The following is a 19,532-nucleotide window of genomic DNA, read 5'->3' as shown; positions in this document are numbered from 1 at the left end:
TGAGGGAAAGGGAGCGCAACCACTGGAAGAAATCAGTCTTGAGAACTGCATTATCTCTGGGCTTTCAGTTATGTGAACCAGTAAATATTTTCATTCAAGGCACTTTAAGTTGGGTGTACTCTTTATGAGGATCCTAATGTAATTGGGCTTCCAGGTAACGCAGTGGTAAAGAATCCATGTGCCAGTGCAGGAGACTTGAGAGACTCAGGTTTGATCCCTGGGTTGGGAAGATCCCCTGGAGTAGGAAATGGCAACCCACCCCAGTACTCTTGCCTGGAAAAAGACATGAACAGAGGAGCCTGGCAAGCCATAGTCCCTGGGGTCACAGACTGGGCCCATGACCGAGGACACTGAGCATAATATAATTGGAGAATATAGTTTTGGCAATGATATTTTTAGATTTGACCAAAAGCAAAAATGGGACTACCAGTGGGACTACATCAAACTAAAATCTCTGTACAGCAAAGAAATATATCAGTGAAATGAAAAGACAACCTACAGAATGGAAGGAAGTATTGGCAAGTCATATCTGATGAGGGTTAAAATCCAAAATATATAAAGAGCCCGTACAACTCAATAGAAAAAAAAATTGATTTAAAATGGGCAGAATTGATCCAAATAGACATTTTTCCAAAGAAGACAAATAAATGGTCAATAGGTACCCGAAAAGATGCTCAACATTACTGGTCATCAGGAAAATGCAAATCAAAACCATAATGAGATATCACCTCATGTTTGTTAGAATGACTATTACCAAAACGACAATAATTGTTGGTAGGGATGTGGAGAAAAGGAAACCCTTGTGCACTGTTGGTGGGGATGTTAAGTGGTGCAGTTACTATGGAAAAGAGTATAGAGGTTTTGAATTAACATGAGCCAGCAATTCCACTTCTAGGTATTTATCTGAAGGAAATGAAGCTGCTGTCAAAAAAGATAACCATGTTCATTGCAGTATTATTTACAATAGCCAATACAGGGAAACAAGTGTCCATCATTGAATGAATGGATAAAGAAATTGTAAGATGCTGTACACCTGAGACTAACACGGCTTTGTAAATTGACTATATTCCAATAAAAAACTTTAAGGAATAATAAGTTGTAAGATACACACACACGTATACATATATACACAATGAAATATTCAGTCAAAAGAGACGGAAAGAAATCCCGGCATTTGCAACAACATGAATGGATGGACCTTGAGGGAATTATGCTAAGTGAAATAAATCAGACACAGAAAGACAAATACTGTCTCATTTCACTTATATGTGGAATCTAAAATGATAAAGGGAACTCATAGAGAATAGATTGGTGGTTGCTAGAGGTAGGGGTGGGAAAAAATGGGTAAAGGTGGTAAGAAGAAAACAATTGAAGAGTGAGTTTCCCCTCCAGCCTTTGTTGTGAAGGTTTCATAGCAACCTTCTTTAGCAGAATTAAGAACTTTCCAAATCTCTACAGTCTGACAATTGCAAAAGAAATGTCTTTAGAAAAAGTCTTACTGGTAACTCACTGGCTTGACTAAGTTCAAAGTCCTCTAAACCTCCTTACAGCTTAAGCCAGTCAGAGTTCAATGAAGTTCAGATACCTGTCTTAGAGAATGCACTTTATACTTAGAAATTGTTCAGAAGTCAATTACAGTTCATGTGTTTGGAAACAGATGACCCATAAACAAGTCATTCTGGTTTTTTCAGCCCATTCACAACTGTCTGCTCACAAGCTTAAGCCAGTCAGAGTTCAATGAAGTTCAGACACCTATCTTAAAGAATGCACTTTATACTTAGAAATTGCACAGAAGTCAGTTACAGTTCATGTGTTTGAAAATAGGAGACCCATAAACAAGTCATCCTGTTTTTTTCAACCCATTCACAACTGTCTGCTCACAAGATGCCAAAAAGATGGTCCTTCCCTTTATAGGTCGAAGATGAACCCAAGTCCAAAGTAAAGATTATGAAAATAGCAATTTTATTTATATGGCTCATATCCATATGCCTAGCACTCTACTTGTTGCTCTATGGATACAACTCCCATAGTCAAAGAATTTAAAGTTGAAATTATATGATTGAAAGTTCAGATTTTTTTTTTCCTTTAAATAAAATATGGACCTCTTCAAACTCCTTTTGCAAATAGTAATCTCTGTCAAACATGTCCCCAAATAACAGGTGAAAAAGCTAAGTGCTAGTGAAAGCACTCCCCAGATTTCTCCATATGTGTGTGAACAAACATGAACATACAGAGAAATGCATTTTTAAGTCTTGACAGTACACTTAAAGATACTATCCAGCAAATTTTCACTAATTTGGCCATTTTCATGTTCTCAGTTCACAAAACTGTCTATAATAATAATAGCAGAAGTCCAACCATAAATTATAAGAATGCATTTGGTATTATGAATTTAAATAATTTCCTAGTAAAAGGCCACCATATGTTAAGGTAGTGCTGTCCCACTGTGATAAGAATAAACTCAGCTTTATCTTAACAGGTTGTTTTGGTGCTGTTTTGCTAGAACTTGTATTCCACAGAATTCAACATCTTACATATAATTTCTTTTAGCTTATTTTCTTCATTCCTCCAGTTCTTCTGAAAGCAGCCACTATCAACAATTTCTTTTGTATCTTTCCAGAAATTTTTATAATTACTTGTATTTAATTGCTGGTAAAACTATGTGGTTTTCTATGTGATAATTACAATACTTAGATTGCCCCTCCCATGTTATTTTTGTCAGATGTCTTCCCTGTTTGGTTACTTTCATATTGTATAGGTGTCCCTCAGTATCAAGGGGGGATTGATTCCAAGATCCCCCTGGATACCAAAATCTGCAGATGCTTAAGTCCCATGTAGAAAGTGGTGTAGTTTTTTCCTGTAACCTACACACATCCTCCTGAATACTTTAAACCATCTCTAGTTTACCTATAATGCCTAATACAATGTAAATACAAATAGTTGTAAATATCAATATAATGTAAATACTATGTAAATAGCTGCTACTGAATGGCAAATTCAAGTTTTGCTTTCTGGAACTTTCTGGATCTTTTTTTTTTTTTTTCAAATACTTTTGGTCTGTGATTGGTTGAATCTGTGAACGTGGACCCAGGGATACAGAGGGCTGACTGACTTTTATAAAAGTCTCTTGAAAATTAATAAAACAAAAAGATTGTGTAGACATTTTTCTTTTTTCTGATATCACCTTTTGTTTTTCCCCAGGACTCAGAAGAGTATTATTCTCTCCAGGGCATATCTCTTTATGCTAGCCCATTTTCTTCTCCTGTTTTATGACCTATCAAAATATATTTTATGGTATGATGTGAAGCAAAGACCTAAATTAATTGTTATCATTATTTTTGGCTGCCCCACTCAGCTTGCAGGATCTTATTTCCCCAACTGTGGACTGAATGTGGGACAGGGCGGTGAAAGCGCCGAGTCCTAGCCACTGGACCACCAGGGGATTCCCAGTTACTTCTTTTTTATACTAAAATGCTTCTGTCTAAAAAACATTGAACTGCTCATCCAATTCTCTCTAGTTTGTCAATGGTTAAAATTTTATTCTTTGACTTTACTAGGGTCATTATTCTGTACCATCAATAAGTAACTCTTACTATTTTTAAAGTATATGTTTTTAAATTTTTAAAATTAATTAATTTATTTTAATTGGAGGATAATTACTTTACAATATTGTGATGGTTTTTGCCTTACATCAACCAACATGAATCAGCCACAGTTATACATGTGTTCGCCCATCTTCATTTTTTTAAAAATCTACATAAATATTTTAGTAGTTGACTATTTTGTTAGGCTTTAGGTCTAGTTCAATGAGTTCATTAATTATTTAAATTTGTTCTTTGAAATTTGTTTATTCAACCAGGAAAATTTCACTATATTTCAGCCTTTAATACTAAAAAAATAAATTTATAATTAGTAAAAGTATTTTCAAGTTATTGTTATTTTAATTACTTGTATGTCCTTTTTGGTCTCTGGTTATTCTAAATATTCCTATTTGTTTTACAGCACAAAAATGTGCAGATTGTCTTGGTGAAGAGTTTGGAAGTAATTATTTGATTATTTCATATTACTGTTTTTAGCTTATGCTATAGGAACATGAATATTAGACTCAATTAAAAAATACAAAGGGAAAAGCAATATTTTTACTGTTACCACTGGATATCTAATTTAAGATATTGCACAAGAAAGAAAACCTTTTTTAAGTTCATGTGTAATCATTAACTAAAAGTATGCAATTCTTTGGTTATCTTGAACATTGAACTTTTGTAGATTCTTCAAAGTTACTTAAGTGCAACCACTTATTAATCAACATTTGCTTACTAAGTAGAAATGATCCAGCATATTTTCCCCCCAAGTCACTATGATCAAATGTTCCCTTCTACTGGATTATCTCTATGAAATCAATTATTTACAGAACACACACATTGAGTCATTAAGAAGAGATTTTTGGAAGCCATTTAGAAGAGATCTGGGAGAAATCATTTTACTTAAGACCATCAGAGCTAACACCAGAATCCAGCCAGCTTTCCTGACACCTCTACATGTTGCAGTCTTTCTTAGTACAGTCTTTAAATACCAATTATTACACTTTAAAAGAGAGAGTTCACAGAACACCCTACTGATAAAACAGAAGCATCCCTGAAAATGTGTATGTATTTGAGATATTCAGATTACATCTTCAGGGCAGTAGGAGAGTTTGTGATTTAGAGAAATCCTGTGGTATAGCCTTTGGTAAAGGGAATCACCACACTATTTTTGTCTTTTGTGTAAAATTTTATTTACATTAAATTGTAACATCTTGGAGGTCTTCTGGTCAGACTTTCTCCCCAGAGCATACTTTCTCCCCAGAGCCTACTTTCTCCAGTCCTTTCTATACTGTAAGAAGTGGGATGACATCTGTTGATGTTTTTGCTGAACAGATATGGAACATTATTCTTTGTAAGTTGTGGGATGTAGGACAGTTTTCTGAACGTCAGTTTCCTGATTGGTAAAATAGGAATAAAAATGCCTACCTGATAGGATTATTGTGAGGATTGAACTAGATAAAATTTTAGAGTACCTACCTAGAAATATATTTGTTATTTGTTGACATGTAAGATGTTCATTAAATGGGTGTTCTCTTAATGCTTGTAGATCATTGATAAAAATGTTGAAGGTGCTGAAGCCACCACAGACTCTTTTGCAATGCTAATAGAGATCTTCCTCAGGTTATATCATTAATATCATTTTGTTAATTTTTTTGACTATATAGTGCTTCAAGCAATTAAAGGTCCATGTAAATATGCTCTCATTCTGTCCATAGAAAACATGATCTATCTTGTCAGGTGTCTTGGTGAGTTCAAGATATACTATACCTACTGCCAACGTAATAATCACATCAAAAAAAGGAAATTAAATTACAAAGAGTGTCCTGCGTATGTTTTCCTGTAGGAGTTTTACTGTATCCAGTCTTACATTTAGGTATTAGTCCATTTTTAGTTTATTTTTGTGCATGGTGTTAGAGAATCTTCTAATTTCACTGTTTTCATGTAGCTGCCTGATTTTTCTAGCACCATTTATTGAAGAGACTGTCTTTTCTCCATTGTATACTCTTGCCTCCTTTGTTGCAGACTAATTGACCATAGGTGTGTGGGTTTATTTCTGGACTTTCTATCTTGTTCCATTGATTTATGTTTCTGATTTGTGCCAATACCATACTGTTTTGATCACTGTAATTTTATGATATAGTCTGAAGTCAAAGAGCCTGATTTCTCCAGCTGACAGTGTCTTTTACGGAGCAGAAATTTTAAATTTCAATAGAGTCCAGCTTGTTAATTTTTGTTTTCTTTCATGGGTCATGCCTTTGGTGTTGCATCTAAAATGTCATTTCCAAACACAAAGTCATCTAGATTTTTCTCCTCTGTTGTCTTCCAGGGGTTTTATGGTTTTGCATTTTACATTAGGTGTATGATCAATTTTGATTTATATTTTGGGGAATGGTGTAAGGTATGTATCTACATTCTTTTTTGCATGTGGATTTCTAGTTTTTCCAACATTATGTATCAAAAATATTGTATTTTCTTCATTGTATTGCCTTTCTTCCTTTGTCAAATATCAGTTAACTATATTTATAAGGCTCTGATACTGGGCCCTCTTTCTGTTTCATTGATCTGTTTGTCAATTTTATCTATCATACTCTTAAAGTCTGGTAGTGTTAGTCCTCCAACTTGGTTTTTCTCCTTCAATATTATGTTGGATGTTCTGGGTCTTTTGCCTCTCCATATAAACTTTAGAATCAGTTTGTTGATATCCAGAAAATAACTTGTTGAGATTTTATCAAATTGCAGAGAATTGACATCTTGACAGCAGTGAATCTTCCTAACCATGAACATGGGATATTGCCCTTCTTTGCATTTTTCATCAGGGTTTTGTAATTTTCCTCATACATATTTTGTTAGATTTATTCCAAGGTATTTCTTTTTTGAGGTGCTAATATAAATGGTGTTGTGGTTTTAATTTTGGATTAAATTTTGATTTGTTCATTGCTGGCATATAGGAAAGTGATTGATTTTAGTATGTTAGCTTTGTATTGTGCTACGTTGCTATAATTGCTTATGAGTTCCAGAAAGATTTTTGGATTTTTTACAGACAGTCATATTACCTCAGATCATCTTCCTTCCCAGTTAGCGTATCTTTTCTTTCTTTTTCTTGTTGTTGTTGTTTGTTTGTTTGCTTGCTTGTTTTTTGATTAGCTATGAATTCTAGTTTAATGTTGTAAAAATGAGGTGAGAGGGACATCCTTGCCTTGTTCCTGATCTTAGTGGGAAAGTTTCTAATTTCTCATCGTAGGTATGATGTTAACTATAGGTCTTTTATAGACCCTCTTTATCAAGTAAGGAAATTCCCTTCCTCGTTGTTCCTAGTTTCTGAAAGTTTTTATCATGAGTGTGTGTTGGGTTTTATCAAATTATTTTTCTCCATCTATCTATGGATATGATCATGTGATTTTTCTTCTTTAGCCTGACATAATGGATTACATTAACTGATTTTTGAATGTTGAACCAACCTTGCATACCTGGGATAAGTCTCACTTGTTTCTGATCTGTAACTCTTTTTATACATTGTTGGATTTGACTTGCTAATATTTTGTTGAAAATTTCTACATCTATTGTTTTATGTTAAATCAGTTAAGAATACAAAAAAGGTTTTTATTTTACCTTCACGTATTCCTTCTCCAGGGGCTTCCCTGGTGGCTCAGTGGTAAAGAATCCGCCTGCAGGATTTGACCCCTGGGTCTCCCTGGAGAAGGAAATGGCAACCCACCCCAGTATTCTTGCCTGGGAAATCCCATGGACAGAAGAGCCTGGAGGGCTATAGTCCGAGGAAGCAAAAGAGCCAGACATGACTTAGGTGACTAACAACTGCATAACATTCCTTCACCAATTCCTTCTCTTTCTTTCTTTTTCTATATCCAGGTTTCCAGCCTGTATCATTTTCCTTTTCTCTAGAGAATCTTTTAAAAACAATTCTTGCATGGTAGGTCTATTGGCCTCAAAGTGCAAGTGAAAGTAGCTCAGTCATGTCCAATTCTTTGTGACCCCATGGACGGTAGCCTACCAGGCTCTTCCATCCATGGGATTTTCCAGGCAAGAGTACTGGAGTGGGTAGCCATTTCCTTTTCCAGGGGATCTTCCTGACCCAGGGATTGAACCCAGGTGTCCCGCATTGCAGGCAGACACTTTAGCGTCTGAGCCACCAGGGAAGTTCCTAAAGCCCCTGACATATTAATCATAGTTGCTTAAAATTCCTAGTCTGATAATCCCAACATTCCTGCCATATCTGAAGCCTGCTCCATCTCTTCAAGCTGTGTTTTTTGCCTTTAGGAATTTGCTGTAGGTTTTTATTTCTTTCTTTCTTTCTGGCCACTCTGTGAGGCATGTGGAACTTCCCAGAAACCTGTGCCCTGCCCTCTGCAGTAGAAGCTCAGCGTCTTAACCACGGGGCCACCAGGGAAGTCCCATATGCTCTGTAATACTTTCTTGATAGCTGGATATGGTGTACTGGGTAAAAGGGACTGCTGAAGATAAGCCTTTACTAATGTGGAGTAGGAGTGAAGGGAGAGGAATTGTTCTATGATTCAATGATTACGTCTCAGCCTTTTTGGTGAGACTGTGCCTTTGGACTGTGAGCTTCACAAGTGTTTTTCAGCTTCCTCTCTTAGGTGAGACAAGAAGGCTAGAGGGGGCTGGAGTTGGGTATTTCTCTTCCCCCAGGCTGGTTTGGCTTAACCCAGCAGGTTAAGCTCTGAAGGCAGACTGTTAAGAAAGAATTCTCTGGTATATTTCAAATGATTACTTTTCCCTTCCCCTTGCCAAAAATAGGAGATTTTTCTCCGATATTCACTGTGAGAACCTCCTCAAGGTAAAACTCATAGGTGTGGGGGGCTCCCCTATAACTTGGGGGCCCTGGGTCTGTTTTTATTTTTTGTTCTTTGGCCACTCCTCACAGCATGTGGGGATTTTAGTGCCTAACTAAGGATTGAAACTATGTCCCCTATATTGAAACCATGCAGTCTTAACCCTGGGACTGCCAGGGAAATTCCCATCCTCTTGAATCTTTTTGATGTCTCAGACCTGACTGAGACTCAGTCATCCAGAGGAGATTTGTTAAGATCCAGAAGCAAATGAATGCCGTCTTGGAGGGATTCACAGAACTGCTTTTTACTGATTTGATTAAAAATTTTGATGAAAGTCAGCTTGAGTTGCTGATGTTCAACCTTAGCAATGTGGACATGAATGACTGAAGACAGTATTTATTTACAAGATGGGCTGCTCCCCAGACCACCCTATCATTCAGTGGTTCTGGAAGGCTGTTCTGCTGATGGATGCTGAGAAGCACATCCAGTTACTGCAGTTTGTCACAGGAACATCCTGAGTACCTATGAATGAATTTGCCTAACTTTATGGTTCCAGTGGTCCTCAGATATTCACGATAGAACCATGGTGGGGTCCTGAAAAACTGCCCAGAGTGCACGTGCGCCTTGAATTACCTCCAAATGAACCCTTTGGAAATTTGAAAGAGCAATTTCTCAGGGCTGTGGAGGATCCTCAGGGATTTGAAGGCGGATTACGCGCCCCCTGCCTTGGGATGGTTGGTTGCTTGTGGAGTGAGTCCTGCTTGCACTCTTATATTTGCCTAACAGGCTTGACTGTGGCAATGCCACAAGAGCAGTCTCAGGGAGTGACTCTTGGAGCAGAGCTTCAGCTTGTGCGCTTGCCCAAGCTCAGATGTGGGACCTCAGTCCCAGGTCACACTCTTGCATTTTCTCCCACAAATGATCAACAGGGTAATATCCACTGAATACACTAATTACGTTTCAGGAGGATTTATTCTATTGATGTTATGCTGCTGTAGGCAAGGCCCTTAATATTTTATATACTTTTTAAAAAAAAACCCTCTCAGTGACCCTGACTCTAAAAAACGGAACCTCTATCAATTAGTCGATTATAGTTCAGCTTTCTCTACCCTGGCACTCGTTCTGCAGAAATTGCAGTTCATGGATTTTTGTTCCAGTAAATCATGATTCCCTGTACTCACCTGGCTCCCCAGTTTAGGGGGCAGCAGTTTGCCCTGTGATCTCACTTCTCTTACCCTTCTTAGAAAAGTTGCTAACTTTTCAGTTTGTTTAGCTTGATATTTGTTAAAATGGAATGGTAACTTCAAGCCACTCACATGCCAGAACCACCCACTTCTTTTCTCATTAATATCATATGTATATTCCATCTATGTCAGTACATATTCTATAATCTAAGCATTCGTTCTGAGGAAATTCAGATCCTCTACTCTCTTCTTTTGGCTATGCAAAATATGTAAGTACAAACAAGTAAAAATCCTGCTTGTCTTGGTCAACCACAAATTGACACCTGCCATGGGTGCTTGCCATCTACCTGTATAAGAATTAAATTACATGCTGCTGCAGCTGCTGACCTCCAACACCCTGAAGGAGTTTAGGGTGGAGAGCAAAAATGAGACATTCTACTCCAGGAAACTGGCAGGACAGGTCTTTAGATAGATCTTCTCAGGAGCTGATTTTATGAGCCCAATTCTTGTATCTCCTCATATCTAAAAAAGCTCAAAAGTTCTTCACAGTGACGATAGTTTCTCGTGACTAGCAGAAACTTCACGAGACCAGCAGAAACTTTCTACAAAAAATATGCGCTTGACTGTATGTACCCTCCCTTTGTCAGCATCACATATATACTGTCTGTTCCCTACCTCTTTGGAACAGTTTCTCAGAGCTATCTGAGGTGCTGTTCCCTGGGCTGCAGTTCTGACATTGCCCCAAATAAAACTTAACTTGTAACCCTCTCATTGTGCATTGTTTTTAGTCGACATTTTAAAGCATGATTATAATTTATGTTAGTCACCTTTGATTCCTTTTACTTGCAACAGCATGAGACTTTTCATTTTATTTTTAGAAAATGATCCTATTCACACCATACCACTCATCAGGTCTTCTCTTAAAGCCCGATGAATATTACCAAGCTAGCTAATTTGCTCTCACAACTTACTTGCTAGCCAAACTCAGTAAATAAATCCTCCTCCATTCACTTGAGAAATAGAGGTCTAACATCATTATCAGAGAATAACTTAGATCTTTTGTTAGATCTGCAACAATGGTGTTGCTTTTCAATCAAATTTTTAAAAGAATAAAACTTGCTTAGGGTTTGGCAACTTATAAATCTTGATTTATGTAATGGATCACTTAAATTTTTTAATTGTCTAACTTTTAATAACAGTTTCTTCCTTTGCCTTAGAGTTCTGATTGGAACTTCTTTTGCCTTAGAGTGCAAATTGGAATTCTGTGTTAATTTAGAAGCTTTAGTATGCTAGCCAAGGAAAGCTGACCCCTGTATGCTGGAGGTTGTTGCTTTCAGTTTTAAAGCTCCTTGGATATTGTCCTTCATTGTCATTTAGTCACTCAGTCGTGTCCCACTCTTTTGCAACCGCATGGACCCTAGCCCTCCAGATTCCTCTGTCCATGGGATTTCCCAGGCAAGCATTATTGGAGTGGGTTGCTATTTCCTTCTGCAGGTGATCTTTCTGACCCAGGGATCAAACCTGCATCTCCTTCATTCACAGGCAGATTCTTTACCACTGGACCACCAGGGAAGCAGATACTATCCTTTATTAAAGCCAGAATTTCCTACCAAGATTTATGCATTTTTTAAAATCATCTCTGGTAAAGGAATTTGATTTTGCAAATGTTGAGAACTAATGGGTAAACATGAAAAAAGCTAATGGTTTAGAGGGAGGAAGAAGGCTCTGAGCCTTAGAATTGCACATTGATATATATGAGGTATACGCAATGTACTATAACTCTGATCAGAAGCGCATGATGATAACAACTTCTGAAACGTACTGTTTAAATGCCAGGAAATGTAACCCAGCAGGACCCTATAGGGCCCTTTTGGAACAGACCCCTCCCTTGTATCCTCTGCTGAAGTACCCAGATAATATTATCTGATGCACGTTTCCTGAGTCGTTTCACAAATGCAAAGTTGGAGAAGACTCTTGAGAGTTCCTTGGACTGCAAGGAGATCAAACAAGTCAATCCTAAAGGAAATCAGTCCTGAATATTCATTGGAAGGACTGATGCTGAAACTGAAACTCCAATACTTTGGCCACCTGATGCAAAGAACTGACTCATTGGAAAAGGCTGTGATGCTGGGAAAGATTGAAGGCAGGAGAAGAAAGGGATGACAGAGGATGAGATGGTTGGATGGCATCACTGACTCGATGGACATGAGTTTGAGTGAGCTCCGGGAGTTGGTGATGAACAGGGAAGCCTGGCGTGCTGCAGCCCATGGGGTCACAGTCAGACATGACTGAGCAACTGAACTGAAAATCACCACAACATGGAAGAGATTAACTACTTGATGATCGTGAGCACATAGCTCCCAAACCTCCTGAAGTCTTAACTTCTCTGACACCGCCTTGTTTCCTCACCATCAACCAATCAGAGAGTTGTACACGAGCTGATTGCCTACCCAGGATGCCCCTCCCTTGGGTCACTTTTTAAAATGCTTTGCTGGAGCCTAGGGATGAGTTCTGGTGTTTTGAGTGGTACCTCCCCTGGGTTCCTTGCTTGACGGCCTGCAGTAAGTGCTGCACCTTTCTTCAGCACAACTCAGCTCAGTAGACTCGCTTTACTGTGCACGGGCCAGCAGACCCAAGTTTGGTTCGGTAGCAGAAATGCCAGAATTATAACAGACAAAAGCAAATACACAAGGCTAACAAACACAGATTTCCTGTTGTCTGCCACCAGCCACAAAATGAATTCCTGTCGAATGCCACTTGGCAGAAATTGCCACTGATGAATGGTTAGACATCTAAAATCCCACAGAGCTGGTACCAGAGGAGAAGACTAATATGATAAACAAAAATAGGAAAAGCCACTTGGCTAGTGAGAGCCAAAAAGCTCAATACTGTTTATATCACTCACCAGAAGAGCCAGGAAAGGTGAGCTGTGGACCTCACTCCATTGGAATGAGGTTCATTTTCAGGCATGTGCTTCTCTTGGGCTCTGATAATAGAACTCAGGTGGGAAAGTCGGTAAAGCTTTCTGCGTGGTTTACTCGCATGGCTGCTTCCTACTTTCTATTTTCTTAGAACATATTCTGCCCTGCTGCCTGCTCCTACCCCTCCATCCCCCACTTGCCCTTTCCAAGGATGGTTGGGTGGGGTGATCTTATATCCCATGAAGGTGGAATTGCACTAGAGGGGTTCTCTCAGCTCTTCTGCATCTGCCTTAACGTTCTGTAGGTGAAAGCTTAGAAAACCTCAGTGTTTAATCTCAGCTCTCCTAACTGCCTCCTTCTGTTTTGTTGTACTGCTCTCAGCACTTGGTAAGGCTGGTGTGGCAAAGAGTTGGCGATTGTGCAGTCTTGAAAGCGCCCAACTCAGATGGGACTTGAACCCAGCCAAAACCAAGGTTGGGACTTGAACCCACGGGCTAGGACTCGAATCCACTGTCTTTTAACTGATATCGCACACCTGGTCTCAGGACTTAATGAAGCTCAGGTTCTCTATGTTTCAGCACAGAGGAATTCAGTGAGAGGCAAAGTGATAGGTAAGAAGTGGGTTTACTTAGATACATACTCCACAGACAAAATGCTGTTCATCTCAAAAGGTGAGAGACCCTGAAATATGGGGTAGTTAGTTTTTACAGACTGGGTAATTTCATAGGTTAATGAGTGGGAAGATTTTTCCAACTATTTTGGAGAAGGGGCAGGGATTTCCAGGAACTGGGGAAACGCTTTTGGCCTTTTATGGCTGGCCTTTGTGCTGTCATGGCACCTGTGGGCATGTTATTTAGCATGCTGATATACTACCGTGAGGGTATAATGAGGCTTAAGGTCTAATGGAAGTTGAATCTTCTGCCATCTTGGACCTGATCAGTTCTAACCAGTTTATGTTTAACTGTGCCATTCTTGAAGGGTTGTGCCCTGCCCCCCTTTCTCCTGTTTCGCTCTTTTTGGGCTCCTCTTTCTGTCAGCCCCACGAAAGACCTAGAAAAGTCTGTTAGAAAATAGACTGATTTATCCTCAACCCCCTTTATGGTAGACTTCGCCTCCCTGCTGCATTTCAGCAGAGATGAAAGCTGCTGTGGCTCTCTTCTGTCTTATAAAGGTCTTGTTTCTGAGGTTTTGTTGGCAAACTTTTCATTAAAGGGTCAAATAGTAAATATTTGGAGCTTTGTGACTCAAGAGGCAAAACTGAGCAGTCTTTTTTTTTTCTTTTTCTTTAATTTGGCTGTGCTAGGTGTTAGTTGCAGCACACAGGATCTTTGTTGCTGCATGTGGGAATCTTTTAGCTTTGGCATGAGAAATCTCAGTTGTGGCACGTAGGATCGATCTTGTTCCCTGACCGGGGATGGAACCCAGGTCCCCTGCACTATGAGCAGAGTCTTAATCACTGGACCACCAAGGAAATTCCCAAATTAAGTAGCTCTTATTGAAAGGCTGCTCATATTGAAGAGCCTTTTTCACATTTTATAATTAAAAATGTAAAAATCAGTCTCAGCTCCAGGACCAGACAAAAATATAGGGGTCAGATTGATTTGTCCCATGGGTGAAAGCAATCTCTTGTTTGGTTCACGTAGATTTCTTTGTATCCTCATTGGTGAGTTTTTAAAAAATCTATATAATGAAGTCATCTTTCCAGCTTGTTTATGTTAGTATGGTCAGAGGGCTGTGCCAAAACCCACTATGCTAATGTCATGCCTTTATCTGATCCTGGATCTGATCTCATTCCAAGACCTAAATCATTTTCTGTTGTTATAGACACATAGAAAAGTGTGGAAGTTCATCTCACAGCTATCTTCTCAGAAGATAACTAAATGACTGAATAAAATATATACATCGTTCAGGTGTTAATAGTCCAGAACATATCCACTGGTACTAGTGGCAAATATTTTTATCATTTGTGAATTTGAATAACCAAATTATATTTAACCTTAGGCCAATCATTATAGTATAAATTATACACATATGTGTGTGTACATTAAAGTAGACATTATTCTTTTGTTAGTCTCTGTTGATAGTCTGTATATAACCACAGAACTAGGGGCTTTCTTGTGTTGACCACCAGAATGGTTCCACTTAATCCTCCCAATGATGGTGTTTTCACTTTTATATGTTGGTAAGCATGTCTGGCTGCCATTATTGTAGAATGTCCTAATTTTTGAAAGAACGTTTGCCTTACTAGGGGAAGCAGGTAATGGGGAATGTCCAAGGAGTTTCAGTCTAGAAATACTTAGAAAAGGTTCAGTTCAGTTCTGTCGCTCAGTCATGTCTGACTCTTTGCGACCCCATGGACTGCAGCACGCCAGGCCTCCCTGTCCATCACCAACTCCAGGAGTTTACCCAAACTCATGTCCATTGAGTCGGTGATGCCATCCAACCATCTCATCTTCTGTCGTCCCCTTCTCCTCCTGCTTTCAATCTTTCCCAGCATCAGGGTCTTTTCAAATGAGTCAGCTCTTCACATCAAGTGGCCAAAATATTGGAATTTCAGCTTCAACATAGAAATGGTTAAGATGGTAAATTTTACATTACACATTTTTTTACCACAACACAAAAAAATTTGCTTTAAAGATATTATTACATAAATAATTGCTGACAATTATGTAAACATCAAAAAATACCAGCAAAAAGGAAAATAAAATCACCCACAACATTTTATTGCATGATGCATAAATCCTATGTAGATTCACATTTGGATTTGCTATTTTATAACCTGACTTTACACTATTTTTAGTTTAGTTGTTTTTCCTGGCTATGTTGGGTCTTAGCTGCACGTGGGCTATATAAAGTTGTAGTTAGCAGGGCTGGTGGGTGGGCTTCTCATTGCGGTGGCTTCTCTTGTGGGGCATGGACTCTAGGTATGTGGGCTTCAGTAGCTGCAGGGCACAGGCTCAGCAGCTGCAGCTCCCAGGCTCTGGAAGCTGGGCTCAGTGGTTGTGGTACATGGGCTCAGTTGCTCTGCAGCTCCAGGATCTTCCCGGACCAGGGATCGAACTGGCATCCCCTACATTGCAGGGTAACTGTTAACCATGGACCACCAGGGAAGCCCTTACACTATTTTTAACCATGTTTTAAGTTCTATGTTCTTAATTGAAAATGCAGAGAAGTAGGATATTTCACACTTCTATAAACTCTAAGACCTCAAGGCAGAAGTGCGACGGCACATTTAAGGGTGCATGCCTTTCCGTCAATGCTTCTCTCTTTAGATCATGTGTCCTCAGGAGAAGGAAACTCTCCTCCACTCCTGATTTGTCCGCTAGCTCTACTGACATATTTCAGTGGTTCCTTTTAGGTATAAACCCATCTATAGAGGCTTCATCCCTTCATTCTTTCTGGAGTTATTCCTCCACTGATCTCCAGTAGCATATTGGGCACCTACTGACCTGGGGAGTCCCTCTTTCAGTATCCTATCATTTTACCTTTTCTTACTGTTCATGGAGTTCTCAAGGCAAGAAAACTGAAGTGGTTTGCCATTCCCTTCTCCAGTGGACCACATTCTGTTACAATAAACTGTGGAAAATTCTGAAAGAGATGGGAATACCAGACCACCTGACCTGCCTCTTGAGAAATCTGTATGCAGGTCAGGAAGCAACAGTTAGAACTGGACATGGAACAACAGACTGGTTCCAAATAGGAAAAGGAGTACGTCAAGGCTGTATATTGTCACTCTGCTTATTTAACTTATATGCAGAGTACATCATGAGAAACGCTGGGCTGGAAGAAGCACAAGCTGGAATCAAGATTGCTGGGAGAAATATCAATCACCTCAAATATGCAGATGACACCACCCTTATGGCAGAAAGTGAAGAGGAACTCAAAAGCCTCTTGATGAAAGTGAAAGAGGAGAGTGAAAAAGTTGGCTTAAAGCTCAACATTCAGAAAACAAAGATCATGGCATCCTGTCCCATCACTTCATGGGAAATAGATGGGGAAACAGTGGAAACAGTGTCAGACTTTATTTTTGGGGGCTCCAAAATCACTGCAGATGGTGACTACAGCCATGAAATTAAAAGATGTTTACTCCTTGGAAGAAAAATTATGACCAACCTAGACAGCATATTGAAAAGCAGAGACATTACTTTGCCTAAGTAATGTCCGTCTAGTCAAGGCTATGGTTTTTCCAGTGGTCGTGTATGGATGTGAGAGTTGGACTGTGAAGAAGGCTGAGCGCCGAAGAATTGCTGCTTTTGAACTGTGGTGTTGGAGAAGACTCTTGAGAGTCCCTTGGACTGCAAAGAGATCCAGCCAGTCCATTCTGAAGGAGATCAGCCCTGGGTGTTCTTTGGAAGGAATGGTGCTAAAGCTGAAACTCCAATACTTTGGCCACCTCATGCGAAGAGTTGACTCATTGGAAAAGACTTTGATGCTGGGAGGGATTGGGGGCAGGAGGAGAAGGGGATGACAGAGGATGAGATGGCTGGATGACATCACTGACTCGATGGACGTGAATCTGAGTGAACTCCGGGAGCTGGTGATGGACAGGGAGGCCTGGCGTGCTGTGATTCATGGGGTCGCAAAGTGTCGGACACTGAGTGACTGAACTGAACTGATAGAGGCTTCTGGTACTTTGGAAACAGGTGTGTCTACCTGTCCCTGGGGCTTTTTAGTCACATGTCTATCTACTGGGGTAATGTGAATACACATCTGAGCAAGGTTAACGATTAAATTGTTGAGTTAAAAGGTCAGAAGACCTGCTGTTCGTTGGAACATCCAAATAGGAGATAAAGAACCTCTTGAAACTGGCATTCTACCTTCTCTGAGGAAAAGAATAAATAAGAAACAGCACAGTCATACAAGGATCTTCATCCCAGAAGTGATCCAGGAATCATGCTGGATACTTTCTGCGGCTCTACTTTTTGGGTAAGTAAATCCCACTTATTCTCACTGACTCTTCTCAGCTCAGAGTAAGTAGCAGATTAACCTAGAGTGACCACTAATAAGAACTAGAAAAGTTAGAAATGCAGTTTGTCTAAAGCTTAGGGGTTTTTTTTGCTTGTTTGTTTAAAGATAAGTCATATTCTATGTGGGTGAGATAATGTATCTATTTTTCTAGGATACATTTATTGCATCCCAGACTCTTTTCTCAGAATAGGTAGCTGCAAAATTGCCTTCTCTAAGGAGAAATATGGAAAAAGCTTCTTCATTAATCTTAGGAGGAATTGTTTGTGGAGTAGGAGGAAGACGAGATGATCTATGTTTGAGTTTTATTGGGAAATGTTGATGCTGAAATGATACTGATATGTTCTAAAGGAACTGGCAATTAGTGAGATGGACTAGAAGTTGAGGCTAGGGATGCAAATTTGGGCATGAAGAGCACTGAGACAATTTTTGAACCATTAGAGCAGAGAATTCAAGACGGGGTGAACAACAGTACCACATGGTTTAGTGAAACAGAAATTTAGGGATTTTGAGAAAGCCTGGTTGGCAGACTCCTAGCGTCAGAATCAACTGGAGTGCTTGTTAAATTAGCTTAACCATCTTGGTAATTGTTTCACATTCTCAAGTTAGGCAATTTTACAAGGAGAGCAGGAATGAGATAGCAGAGCACGCGGACAGCACTTCCCATCCTAGAAAGACACTGGGCCCCAAGGTGCTCAAGGCCCAGACGAGGATGATGCTGAAAGCTCAGCTTCTCTGTCCACCAGTGCCAAATTCAATCTCAGAGACAGAGTTCTGGGTGAAGTAGAAAAGAATAGCTTTATTTCTTTGCCAGGCAAAAAGGGCCACAGTGGGCTCTTGCTCTCAGAACCATGCGTCCCACCTTGCAGAAGATAGTGAAAAGTTTCATAGTAATTGTTCAAAGAGGATGTGACCAGCTCCTGGACATTTTCCTGATGGGTGGGTGGTGAGGAAAGTGGAAAACGGCATTGTCTCCAGCTGGCCTGGGGTCTGCATACTTGTGGGCAGCATGCTATCTTTAATCATTAACTTCTCCCACCTGGAGGGGGTTTCAGTATCTGCAAAATAGCTCAAAGATATTGTCGTGTGTATCTGTTGATGGGGAAGCAAGGACCTTGCCCCACGGCCGAGCTTGACCAGTTTGTTTTCCCTCTTATCTCGCATCCCTTCCCTTCCTTAATTAAAAACTGCTTGAATCTGCCCATTGGAACTCAAGGAAGTTTCTGGAGGCTGAATGAAGGCTGTTTCCTATAAGGCTTTGCGCCCAGGAACCCCACCGGGCCCTGCACAGTATCATGTACACCACAGGAAAGGGGGGCTTACCATGCCCCAGGATTGCACCAAGTCATCTCAAGAGAATTCTGAGAATCATTTGACAGATCATCTTGGTCAGGGAACCTCAGTCTTTAAAGAGTGTACCCCAATGTTCATCGCAGCACTGTTTATAATAGCCAGGACATGGAAACAACCTAGATGTCCATCAGCAGATGAATGGATAAGAAAGCTGTGGTACATATACACAATGGAGTATTACTCAGCCGTTAAAAAGAATTCATTTGAATCAGTTCTGATGAGATGGATGAAACTGGAGCCGATTATACAGAACGAAGTAAGCCAGAAAGAAAAACACCAATACAGTATACTAACACATATATATGGAATTTAGGAAGATGGCAATGACGACCCTGTATGCAGGACAGCAAAGGAGACACAGATGTGTATAGCGGACTTTTGGACTCAGAGGGAGAGGGAGAGGGTGGGATGATTTGGGAGAATGGCATTCTAACATGTATACTATCATGTAAGAATCGAATCGCCAGTCTATGTCTGACGCAGGATACAGCATGCTTGGGGCTGGTGCATGGGGATGACCCAGAGAGATGTTATGGGGAGGGAGGTGGGAGGGGGGTTCATGTTTGGGAACGCATGTAAGAATTAAAGATTTTAAAATTATTAAAAAAAATAAAATTAAATTAAAAAAAATAAAGAGTGTGCAAACAGCTGTACAAAGCAAAAAATGTTTGCAAGAAGAGGAAGATCTACAGATTCAAGAACTGGTGCCCCCACCTT

General features: G+C 39.7%; 1 protein-coding gene across 1 annotated transcript in view; it reads left to right on the top strand.

The window, feature by feature from the left end:
• The window catches only part of ABCC2 (ATP binding cassette subfamily C member 2), a 73,358-nt gene continuing 71,096 nt past the window's right edge, over positions 17,271-19,532 (top strand). The window contains exon 1 of the mRNA XM_005698320.3: positions 17,271-17,423. Coding sequence (XP_005698377.2) covers positions 17,391-17,423 — 33 coding nt within the window. The 5' untranslated portion in view covers positions 17,271-17,390. The remainder of the gene's footprint in view (positions 17,424-19,532) is intronic.

The sequence above is a fragment of the Capra hircus genome, chromosome 26, assembly GCF_001704415.2.
Source record: "Capra hircus breed San Clemente chromosome 26, ASM170441v1, whole genome shotgun sequence".
Classification (NCBI taxonomy): Eukaryota; Metazoa; Chordata; class Mammalia; order Artiodactyla; family Bovidae; genus Capra; species Capra hircus.
The sequence above is the reverse complement of the archived record's forward strand: the minus strand, read 5'-3'. Positions and strand labels throughout refer to the sequence as shown.